General features: G+C 50.7%; 1 protein-coding gene across 1 annotated transcript in view; it reads left to right on the top strand.

Moving 5' to 3' along the window:
- Positions 1-12472, top strand: part of LOC106806097 (programmed cell death 6-interacting protein-like) — a 31470-nt gene that overhangs the window by 17392 nt on the left and 1606 nt on the right. Inside the window, exons 6-16 of the mRNA XM_014807951.1 lie at positions 92-314; positions 697-820; positions 1401-1587; positions 2881-3048; positions 7592-7615; positions 7841-8000; positions 8490-8638; positions 9147-9281; positions 9688-9850; positions 11405-11626; positions 12225-12377. Coding sequence (XP_014663437.1) covers positions 92-314; positions 697-820; positions 1401-1587; positions 2881-3048; positions 7592-7615; positions 7841-8000; positions 8490-8638; positions 9147-9281; positions 9688-9850; positions 11405-11626; positions 12225-12377 — 1708 coding nt within the window. The remainder of the gene's footprint in view (positions 1-91; positions 315-696; positions 821-1400; positions 1588-2880; positions 3049-7591; positions 7616-7840; positions 8001-8489; positions 8639-9146; positions 9282-9687; positions 9851-11404; positions 11627-12224; positions 12378-12472) is intronic.

Below are 12472 nucleotides of genomic sequence, written 5' to 3'. Positions count from 1 at the left end.
GTATTAATGTGTGTGTTACCTCCCGCGCAGCAAGCCGACCAGCTCGTGAAGGCGTCGCGATGTATTAATGTGTGTGTTACCTCCCCCGCAGCAAGCCGACCAGCTCGTGAAGGCGTCGCAGAGCCGCAGTAATGGCCTGCTCGTCGTCGACCGTCACGCGACGAGGATACGCCTCGCACACGACGCCGCCAAGAAGGACAACGACTTCATCTACCACGAGCCGATCCCCGACCCCGCCACGCTGCCGCCCATCGGCAAGGCCCCGCTCGCCAAGCCGCTGCCCCTAGCTGCGCGCATGAGCACTAAGTTCACAGGTAGGTGGCGCTGCTCGCCAAGCCGCTGCCCCTCGCGGCACGCATGAGCACAGTTCACAGGTAGGGGGTCGCCATGCAGCTGTCGCAGGTTGAGTGTTTTTTGTACGCGGAGGTTGCGTTGAGGTTTTTGTACCTTTACAATGCGCAAGGCACGTGTGTGTGTGTGTGTGTGTGCGTGTGCGTGTGCGTGTGCGTCTGCGTGTGCGTGCGTGGATGTATGTATGCATGCATGCATGTATGTATGTAAAATATTCATTTTAATAAAAAAAATCACATTACAATAAACGTCGTCTAAGAACACGTAATACAATAAACACGTGCGTCGCCTCGTGACGCGTCCCGACGATGTCGCGTTCACTCGCCGGCGCCCTCTACATTGCAGATCTGTTTGAGAAGCTGGTGCCGATCGCCGTGCACCAGGCGCTGGCTGCATACGACACGCGCAAGGCCGAGGTCGTCAACACGGAGGTGGGCCGGCTGCGCGAGGCAACGCAGCTGATGAATAGGTGAGAGAGCTTGCGTGACAGGTAAATGTTTGACAGGTTGAACTGGCGACACGCACACTGTTGTCTGGCATGTAAGAGCTGGGAACGTGCAAATGAATGTTTGTCACAGTGTACTGGGGTCACGCGCGAGGGTCACGTCGCACCGGGGTCACGAACACGGTCACGTAACGTGTTAAGCCAGGAACTTGACAGTCGTTGGCTATACAGATGGTTGCGTGACACTTTGAATTAGGGACACGCGCACGGTCACGTAACACACGAAGCCAAGAAGTTGACTGTCGTTCACTATACAAACGACTGCTCACCACGTTCAACCTTGGACACACACACGAGTCATGAGCGCGCAAACGACTTCGCGGCTTTTTGAACTGGGGACACGAAAATGGTCATGTAGCATGTTAAGCCGAGAACGCGCAAACAACTGCTTGATGACCCGATTTACGCGTGCCAAGTGGTCGAGCGTCGGACGCGGTAGTCGGACGCACGTGGCCCTAGTAGCCTATGTGTTCCGATGTCTAACTTCCTGTCACGGTTCCCCGTACACGGCGCTGGCTGAAGCTCGCACGTTCGATTGTTTCAGCATCCTGGCGTCGCTCAATCTGCCGGCGGCGATTGAGGACCTGGGTCCCGGCGCGGGCGACACGCTGCCCGCGTCCATACAGGAGAAGGCGGCCGGCGTGAGGGCCGAGGGAGGAGTCGACGGCCTCCAGCGAGAGCTCAACGAGCTTCCCGAGCTGCTGCAGCGCAATCGCGAGATCATGAACGAGGTTAGTCCGTCTGCAAACGAATGTTTAACTGTCGTTGTTGGCGTGTGCTGCGGCGCAGTCGCGGCCGAGTTGCCATTGGGAGTGTTCCCAACTTTGATATCATTAATGATTAATGATTAATGATTGATAATACACTAACCCTAAACCCATAACTAAATACATTAAACCACCCAAACTAAATATATGACATGACACATGACCAGATCTATAACCTATACTACTACTACTACGACTACTACACTAAGCTACTACACTATTGGCAGTCTATACGATAACTAGCTTACATTGCAGTCTATACATAAGTCTAGCTACTACTACACTATTGGCAGCTATACTATACACTACTACTAACTACTACCTAATTCAGTTCTAATACTGATACTACTACTACTAACTAACTATTTGCAGTCCTATACTAAGCTACTAACTATTGCAGTCTATACTAAATACTACACTACTGGACTATTGGCAGTCTTAATAGCTAACCTACACTACAGCTCACTACTACACTATTCGCAGTCTATACTAATCTAAACTCCTCTCTACTTCCACCTGCTCACACTATTCACTACTCCTCATCTCTCGCACTACTACTTCACTAATTGCATACGCTCTCTCTATCACTTACTATCTCTTCTATCCACCTTTACTTATCTACACCTTCCTGTATTCTCTCGTCAGCTCTCATCACTCTATACTCCCACTCTATCTCATCATACCTATCTATCAAACACTATCCATGAGCCTTCACTTCACTTCGCAGCTCTCAATATCACGTATAAACTAACTCACTGATTGTGCATGTCTAATTAACACTCATAAGCGAGCTAAACTCAGTCGCAGTCACATATAGCCTAAGTACTAAACTAAAAAAAACATAATCTCGACATAGTCTATACTACGACAACACATCAGTAACTACTCGAACTGAGTCTTACTCAACATCGCGGCACAAAGTCTATACATAAAACTAAGAGGCATATTTACAGCCTCTTATGCTTATCGCGATTCAGAAACACTACGTTACTGAAAACGCACGCCTACGCGATGGCACCAGTCAAAATAGCTGCGTATAAACAAAAAACTAAACTACTACTATTGAAGCAGTCTATAACTCTATACTACTCGACTATCGATGACTATTTGCAGTCTATACCTACATACTACTAGTAAAAACAATCTTATAGCAGTCCTAAGCTACAATACACCTACTCAAACCAAAACCAATATAACTAACCTAAGTTGTCAGACGTTACTCCGAGCTATACTAGCTGACATTACTACTATTGCAAATCGGTTAGGCAGCTTAACGAAGGGAATAACAGACAGCGGACGAAACAGCGTGCTGCTCAGCAGTGCGTCGCCGCGCCGGGTGGACGCGCACAAGCCGTCGGGCTAATGCTCACCGACCGCTGCGCGCCGAGGCCAGCAAGTTCCAGACGATCCCTGATTCAACGCAGAGTACCGGCGGACGGCGTCGTGCGCTGGAGCAGAGCACGCGAAGCAACGCCGACATGAGACGGCCTGCGTCAGGCAGAGCGTAGGTGATGTAGAGCATAGGCGCATGAATGATACACCTGCTGTCACAGAGCGAGTGAGTGTAGGAGCATATGCAAGCAATAGAACGGCACCTGCTTGTCACACCGAGCGCCGAGGCAATCAAGGAGCAAGCCCAGCATCCATGATACCCTGCGGCGCAGAGCGAGGTGAGTGTCGGAGACATAGCAGCATGATACCCTGCTGTCACAGTAGCGAGGTATGAGTGTAAAGGAGGGCATAGCAGCAGATGAAACGCCTTGCCGTCACAGAGCGAGTGACGAATGCCAGGAGCATAGCCAAAGGCAGAATGATTATCGGCCTGCCTCACAGAGCGAGGTGAGTGAAAAGACACCCTAAGCCAGCAATGAACGCCTGCGTTTATCCACAGCGCCAGCCGAAGTGATCCGAAGATCCAAAATTAGGACTAGAGCATGATTACGCCTGCTGCTCACAGCGAAGCGCGAGGCTGAGTGTAGGAGCATACAGCATGAATCCTGCTGTCACAGAGCGAGTGAGGTAGGAGCATCAGCAACATGATAGCGCCATGCTGCGCCAGAAGCGGAGTGAGTGTAGGAGCATAAGGCAGCATGATACGCCTAGCTGTCACATGGAGACGAGTCATGTACCGAAGCATACAGCATGATACGCCGTGCTGTCACAAGACCGAGGTGATTGCCCACGTTAGCGCATAGCAGCTACGATATACGCCTGCTTGCACAAGAGCGAGAGTGAGGAGGAGCAGAGCACCGCGCACTGAATGCGCCACTGCTGTCAACGCACGAGAGCGAGGCTGAGCTGTAGGAGCAAGCAGCACTAATTGAAACACGCCTCAGCCTCACAGAGCGAAGGTGAGTGTTAGACAAGCCAGCATGATACCCTCGGCTGACATCAGCACGAAAGCGAGTGAGTGTCAGGCCGCCACGCATACGCACAATGAGACTCGGCCGCTGCTGTCACACTGCCGACCCGAGAGTGAGTAGGAGGAGCATACAGCAAGCAGATGACACGCCTGCTGTCGCCAGAGGCGAGGTGAGTAGGACGGCGTAGCAGCAAATGATACGCCTGGCGGTAAAGCAGAGCGAGGTGAGGGTAGGCAGCATAGCCCAGCATGACTGTAGAACGCTGCCTGCTAAACGAGCACCAGTCCAGGTGAGTGAGTACACGCAGCATAGCAGGCGAAGATACAAATGCCTATGCCGCGTCAAAGCCCGAAGCGCAGGTGAAGTGTACCGACATAGCACCCATGAATGAAAAAAGACGAATCCCTGCTTCCACAGCCGAGCGAACGATGATTGTAGGAGCATAGCAGCATGACATACGCCTGCTTCGAGCAGAGCGAGTGCGCAGGTGTAGGAAGCAAACAAAGCATGAACATATGAACGCGCCTGCTGTCAACACCGAGCGAGGTTAAAGAGCCGAGGGAGCATAGCAGCAATGATGATACGCTGCGCGACAGCAAGAAGCGAGAGTGTAATGTAGAGCAATAGCCCAGCATGGATAACGAAACCCTGCGTGTCGCGAGAGCGAAAGTGACGGTAGAAGCAAGCAAACACTGAGATACGCTTGCTGTTCCACCCAGAAGCGGAGTGAGTCCTAGGAGGCATCCCAGCGACACCAATACCGGCGCTCGCTGTCACACACGCAGAACGCAGGGGGCAGTTGTAGAGCATAGCGCAAAAGCACTCAACATAATGGAGCTTACCGACCCACGGGCGCGGGCGGTGTCGAGCCGAGTAGCGAGTGAGCTGAGGTAGGCCAGAGCCAAAGTCATGATATAACGCCGCAAAGCTGCTGCGACAGCGAGGCCGCACGAAGCGAGTGAAGAGGTGACGCATTAAAGCAAACCCAGCACAGTCACGAGCTGTGTAAAGAAGCAGCGTCGGCCCGAAACGGTCGCCAAGGACCACGGCCGAAGCTGGTGCCGTCTGGGGGGAGTCGGAGAGACGAAGTGATGTAGGGAGCATAGCAGCATGATACGCCTGCTGCCAGGAGCGAATGAGTGTAGGAGCATAAGCAGCAGTGATACTAGCGCCTTGCCAAATGTCCATTCAGCGCACGATGAGTGTAGGAGCATAGTCACGACACTCAAAATCACCGGCCGCTCCCCGTGGCCGCCAAGCTCGGCCGGTCCACCAGAGCGAGGGATGTAGACGCCCAAATAGCAGCATGCAGAAACGTACTCTGCAGGTCACAAAAGCTGAAAGCACTGTAGCGAGATAGCAGCATGATAACGCCTGCTTCACAAGAGCGAGGTGAGTGTAGAGCATTAAGCGTCATCATACGCAACGCCACATGAGCGAGGTGAGTGTAGGACAATGACACATGCATGATATCATCCCTTGGCTCAGATGGTCAATGGGGACAAAAGAAAATGCTGAGGTTTGAAAGAAGGTAAGCGTGCGCTATAATTGATGAGCCAGCACTGGATGAACCTAATCTAATTCCTCGCTGTTCACAGAGCGAGGTTGAGCTGTATAGAGAGCGATAGCACTTTATGATGACAATCGCGATAGCTGACGCGCGCTCATGTAAATCAGGAGCGAAAAACGCTGAGTGTAAGAGCATATGCCAGCGATGATACCCTGCTGTCAGCAGCCAATCAGCGAGAGGCGTAAACTCGTAAGTAGCCGCAAGGCAGCAGCAGAATACGCCTGCCGTCCACCACACCGAGCGAGGACGTGAGTCGGTAGGGACGCAAGTAAGCGTCATGTGATAACGCCTGCTGTGCCACAGGAGCGGGAGGCTAGTGAGAAGGCATGAGCAGCCATGATACCCCGGCTGTAACAACGAACGCCGAGGTGAGTGTAAGGTAGCATAGGCAGAGCATGGATGACCCACTGCCGTAACAGTAGGGGTGAGTGTAGGAGGCAATAGCAGCATGATGATAGTGCTCCGTGCTGTCACAAGCCGAGTCGAGTGTAGGAGCATAGGCAGCAGAGACAACTCTTGCATCAGCAGGACGCGCACCTGGCTGGAGCTGTATGAGCTGGAAGCTCTGGCCTAGGAGGCCATGCTGACTGCAGGCCCCCCATTGTCGTTGATACCAATACCGCCTCTGGTCACAGAGCGAGGTGAGTGAAAAAGGCGTAACACATAACAGTCTATGACCTTAAAGAAAACGATCCGCGAAAAGTTCTTAGACGCTGCGAGTAGAGCATAGCGCCACTGACGGGCTATCGTACTTGACGAAGAAAAAAAAGGCCTGAGGCGGAAATGGTCTGTGATCGAAAGTACAGTCTGACGGTATGCGGTTGTTCCGGACGACCACACGAGCGATGCTAGCGCGACGACAATAAGCAGCCCGACGATCGTGAGCAAGATGACAGCACTTGAAAACTCGTGCTATCAACACGGAGGTTAACACCGGAGGGATCTAAGCGAGGCATGTCTAGTTAAAGGTAACAAGCCCACGCTGGCAAGTGCTGGATAAGCACACCCTGGAACCTCAAGATACTCTCGAAGCTGGTTGACTCCTAGCTAGCGTGCGCTGGTCGAATAAGCTCACAGAGAGAAGAAGATAGTGAGTGTGGGAGCATAGCAGCACTCGATACTCGCCTGCGTGTGTTCTACTAGAGCGCACGGGTAATGAATGTTGTAAAATATAAGAAGCAAATAAACATGATATACATATAGATTTGAATAGCTATATATAATAATTACGGTGGTGGTGTGTGTGTGTGGTTTGTGTGTGTGCGTTTGCGCGCGCCGCGGCGCTGTGGTTGTGTGATGTGTGTTGGGGTGGTTGTGTGTGTGTGTGGTCTTTTGTGGCGACTGTGTCGCCTCGTCTCATCACGTCACGTCACGAGGCGTGACTGAGAAGCATAGCCATCTCATCGATGAATAAGCCTGCCGGTCAACAGAGCGTAGCGCCTGAAGTGGTAGATCATGACTGCAGCTGATACGCAACTGTCACTGTCACAGCGAGTCCGAGAGGGAGTGCCTCAATCGATGCATTCAGCAGCATGCCAGGATAACATCCTGCTGTCACATGAGCGAGCTCGTGCGATCTTCGCATTCGGAGCTATTATAGCGCGTGCAGCGATGAGATCGCCGCACGTCGAACAAGAGCGAGGTGAGTGGAGCAGCGCTAAGTAGCAGCTACTGATGAGAGCGCCTGCGCTTCGCAGATGCGCAGTGAGTGTGGATTGGAACATGCCAGCTGATGTGACACTGCTCTCGACAGAGCGAAGGTGAGGGAAGCAAGCGATGCAGGATGATACGCCCGTCAGCCTTCTGTTGTCGCGCGACCAGGAGCCAAGAGGGTGAGTGGTAGAGCATAGCAGCATGAATGAACGACCTGCTAGCAAAGCCCCCAGAAGCAGAGTGATGTAGGAGCATCTAGCACATGATTACGCCTGCTGTCACTCAGAGCGAGGTGAGTGATAGTCGAAGCATAAGCAGCATCGATGAATACTGCCTGCATTCATATTCAGAGCGAGGTGAGTGTAGGAGCATAGCAGCATGAATACGCCTGCTGTCACAGAGCGAGGTGAGTGTAGGAGCCTAACAGCATGATACGCCTGCCTAAAAAATTATGTGCCGTTTCGTTTTTGACAGAGGGCCAAATAGAGCTATAACTAGCTCTGGCAAGCTAGAAGTAATTTGATAGTTATGGCTTTTGAGCGTTAACTCGGGAAAAAATTTTAATTCAACATTACAAAATTTTGCCTACACGCCAGCTTTCATACGACATATCGATCTCCATCAATTCTAGGCTGAAATACAGAAAGCCATTCCACATGCTAGTGTCGGTGGTTCCCTGCAAAACAGCCCCATCGTCGTTGAACTGCGAAGCCACATGGAGCAAGTGGAGACCATCAAGGCAGAGAGAGATGCAATTGAAGGCGAAATCAAAGATGCCAAGTCAAACATGGGTAGGGTATATACTGACACGTCGTCTAACGTATGTAACAGTCAGTTCTGGTTGTTCAGACGTATTACAGAGGGATGCCTTGTCATCTGATTCGAGGAATTTATGTATGGTTCGTTCACAGGTGTTTCTTCTTCTTCTTCTTATCCTCTTGGTCCCCAAGTGCTACATAAGCCTGGCCGTGGACTGTTTATCTGTGCCAAATTAGCTGTCTGTGTACGATGCTTACTACAGTACTATGAAATAGTTGCACATACATTTGTCTGCAAAATATTGGTGTGTTTTAATCCAAATTAACTGCCCGTTTATGATGCATAGTTTGAAATAGTTACGTATACATTGTCTGCAAAATATCAAATGTAGTATTTTAATCGCCTTTCACTTGTAGTTCACTAGTCTCTTTTCTAGTCGCTTCGCTGGTCTCTTCAATTGTTCACTTGTTTGCTCACCAGTATTAGTGCTCATAGACGACCGTGCGGCCATTTTTTTTCAGAGCAAAGGTTCCTGGCGGCTTTGGCGGCAGATGGCGCCATTAACGAAGAGAGCATCTCGTTCTCGGACCTGAGCAGCACGTATGGCCCCCTGCAGAAGCAGGTGGTGGACAGTGTTCGCAGACAGGAGGAGCTGATGGGAAATGTACAGGTAGGTAAATGTAAATAGTAGTAATAGATAAAAAACGTATGTCAGTGTACAGGTACATGCACATGACATGTCCTATGTGGCACACATACATGGCAATGCACAGGTAGATAAACGTAAAAAATAGTAAAAAGTAGTAATAGGTAAAAAATCTATGCGCACCCGTACACCGTCAATGTACAAACGACGCAGCGACGACACGGTCTTGTAATGACAAATTGAAACCCATGAAGATATAGATGAAAATATGTAAATGTAATAAGAGAATGAGGTGTCCAATTTTTCATAATAAATAATAAAAAAATTGACATCTCATCCTATTTTTGAATTTATAAATTTTCATCGATATATATCTAGCAATCTATATGTATATCTAGCAATACTCACGCGCGATGGCGGCTGTACGATCTTTCAGCACGCAAACACGGAATTCTATTTTTTAATTTATAAATTCTCATCGATATATATGTGCATATGTAGCAATACTAACGCATGATGTACGACCTTTCAGCGCGCAAACACGGAATTCTGCAATCAGAAGTCGTCCAATCAGAGCGCGGCGAAGCGCGAGGAGGTGATGAGGGATCTGGCTGCAGCGTTCGATGCCTTTATGGAGTTAACCAGCAACCTTAAGGAAGGAACCAAGGTGAGGAGGATTCGTCAACGATGATGGTGAAGATGACGATGGTGGTGACGGTGGTGACGCCACTAATCGTGAATTTGACGGTGATGATGGTGATGATGCCGGTGAGACCACTAAACCTGAATTTACTTTGGTGACAATTGTGATAATGATGATGATGATGATGATGATGATGGCGATAACGATGGTGACAATGATGATGATGATGATGACGACGACGACGACGACGATGACGACGACGACGATGGCGAGACCACTTAACGTCAATTTGCTTCGGTGACGATGACGACTCTGATGATGATGATGACTACGACAACAATGATGGCGTGACCACTTGACACAATTTTACATCGGCGAACCGTCCTCTCCACATTAATCGGCCGCTCCTCGCCTCACCGCTCGTTCGCAGTTCTACAACGACCTGACCGAGATCCTCCTGAAGCACCAGAACAAGACGAAGGACTTCTGCTTTGCGCGCAAGATGGAGAAGGAGGACCTGATGAAGGACCTTCAGCAGGCCATCGCCAGCCAGCCGTCGGCTGCGCCGCCGAAACCGCCCCGCCACCACGAAGGTAGCGGTCGATTTCTCGCTAGGGGACGCCGTCGATCGGCGACAACGGCCGGGATGCTTGGCGCTGTCTTGTTGTGATGTGATAGTGACTTCAGTTTGATGCGGTTTGTGTGGTTGAGGGTGGTCTGGGTGTGTGCTCGACGGAGGGTGGAGGGAAAGGAGGGAGGAGGGGAGGAATGAGTGTTGGGTGCATGAGGGAGGGAGAAAGGAGTGTTGCGTGCGTGAGGGAGAGAGGATGGGTGAAAGGAGGAGTCGTGGGTGCGTGGTGAGGGGGAGGAAGGAGCGTTGGGTGTCGAAATTTGCTCGATCATATCACTAAACTGTAAAAATACGGCCTCCAATGTGATCCTGCCTTGTGTATCCTGCCTTGTGTGCAACTGTTCGGTGACCAATGGTCGTCGAGGTTGATCCATGGACATGCCATGTCCAAGTCGATTGACGCTGTACCTTCGCAATCCCTAATATACGTCCGTTACTAAGAGTAGCACCTAGCGTGTGGAGTGACACATATTTGTTTGCGCCGAAGCTTGACGTTTATTTACACTGGCACATTTGGCACACTGGCACACTGGCACACTGGCACATTATTTACACTGGCAATCGCCTCGTCTTTTGTTTCAGGGACGGGCGTTTACCGCAAACTCGATGTTGACTGGTAGATGTAAAACGGGCGCCCGTAAATTTCCCTGTGTCTCTGTCTCCGTCTGTGTGTGTGTGTCGTCCCAGCTTTGTTAACCTGCCAGTTGTGTGAATGAGTTAACCAACTAGTAATGCAGCGCAGCTTAGGGTTGTGCCCACCACACACACGCCTGCTTTTATCTAAAAGCGAGAGTGATTCGCATCGATGTGATATTTGATGTAGTTGTGCGTACGTGAGTCAGATATCTGCTTGTACAACTATGATGAAATGGTGTCCGGCGTTAGACATAGATGTATAACTAAACACGAGCACAGAAACACACACGCGCGTGCACGCGCACGCATGCACGCACGCACGCACGCACGCACACAGAGAGAGAGAGAGAGAGAGATACGCACACACGCACATCCACACACACACACACGCACTATACAGATCACGTAAACTTTTAGCAAAATATAGCACATGATCTCTACATGCTCTTGATACTAACAGTGTGACAGCCATTAAGTGTAACCCAATATAAAGTTGGTTCCTAGCACATGTACCAGCAGGCTTACTTGATGGCTGGGATAAAGAGAAATGTCTAACAAAGACAAAGACCTTTACCATGAAGTTTATTCTGCTGCTACATCGTGCTAAGCGATCAGTGTACATGTGCTGCTGCTGTCGTGATTTCAGTTTTGCATCTGCGTTGACTTTATGCCGCGGAAGTTTTTTCCAATTGCAGTTTTGACTTCGTGAAGGTAATTTGTATTTTTTTAGTGCATGCTCTTCAGAGTTCGCGTGTGGCCAGTCGCACTGGAGCCTAACGTTTGCGCACGCATGAATATTTATCGCATGGCCCTGCGTGTTTTCAACGGGAGTAATTTCTCACTTGGTTTGCTACATTCACCGTGTGCTGTTGTTACGTAGCGGCCAGTCAGCAACCTCCCCCTCGGCCACCTCCCCCGACCGCTCCAACAAATGCCGCCGCCGCCGCCGCGCAGGGACAAGTGGCGACACCGCCAGTCACTCCCCGGCAAAACATACCACCGGCCCAACCTCAGGCCCCCTCAGCGCCACAGGAGCAAGCGCAGGCAGCTGCCGCGGGCCAGTCGGCACCCGGGCAGGGGACGCCACAGCTTCCCGCGTACAGTAAGTGCAGCTGCGGTGCGAACGCTGTTTCTCACTCTCCTCCGACCCTTCTTTCGCACTCTTTCTCTCTCTCGTTGTCTCTCTCTCTCTCGTTGTCTCTCTTTCTCTCTCTCTTTGTCTCTCTCTCTCTATCTCTTTGTCTGTCTCTCTCTCTCTCTCTCTCTCTCTCTCTCTCTCTCTCTCTCTGTCCAGCTTCCTTTGTCTCCCCCATTTCCTCTCTCTTTGATCTCTACCTCTCTCTCTCTCTCCGTTGCATATTGATTTCAAGATTCCGTTGACGTATTTCGTTATTTCACTCCTATTTAGTTGCCTGCTTGAGCACGGCGTAAGCTATCGCAAACTATTAGACGACGTCATTTCATCGAGGAGTTAGCATGGCGCTAGGGAGTCACCCACGTTTTTGTGTCCGTGCACAGTGTAATAGTATGGACTACTTCCTACGCGCATGCACACATTCTATAATCTAGTAATTATTTTTAGGTCAACGCGGATTGATATTACTCTCGTTCGCCAGTTCGTGTGTGTCAAGCAGCAACATGCACCAGCATTAAACTACCTTTTCGAGTAACATCACTCTTCGTCGTTACTTAACACACAGGCCAAGCAGCTCCAGCGTACGGTGCAGCCCCCGGAGCCGCCGGCTACGCGACCTATCCGGGAGCCTACGGGTACATGCCCACTGCTATGCCGGCCGGATACAACCCGTACGCCATGCCCTACCCTCAGCAGGGCATGCCTCAGGGATATCCCGGTAGGCTGTGCTCTTAACTCCCCCCATATGCGCGCGATTCTGTCCACTTCAACATACATCATACATACGTACGTACGTACGTACGTACGTACGTA

The sequence above is a fragment of the Priapulus caudatus genome, unplaced genomic scaffold, assembly GCF_000485595.1.
Source record: "Priapulus caudatus unplaced genomic scaffold, Priapulus_caudatus-5.0.1 Scaffold142, whole genome shotgun sequence".
Classification (NCBI taxonomy): Eukaryota; Metazoa; Priapulida; class Priapulimorpha; order Priapulimorphida; family Priapulidae; genus Priapulus; species Priapulus caudatus.
Note: the sequence above shows the minus strand (reverse complement) of the source record. Positions and strands in the feature narration are given on the sequence as shown.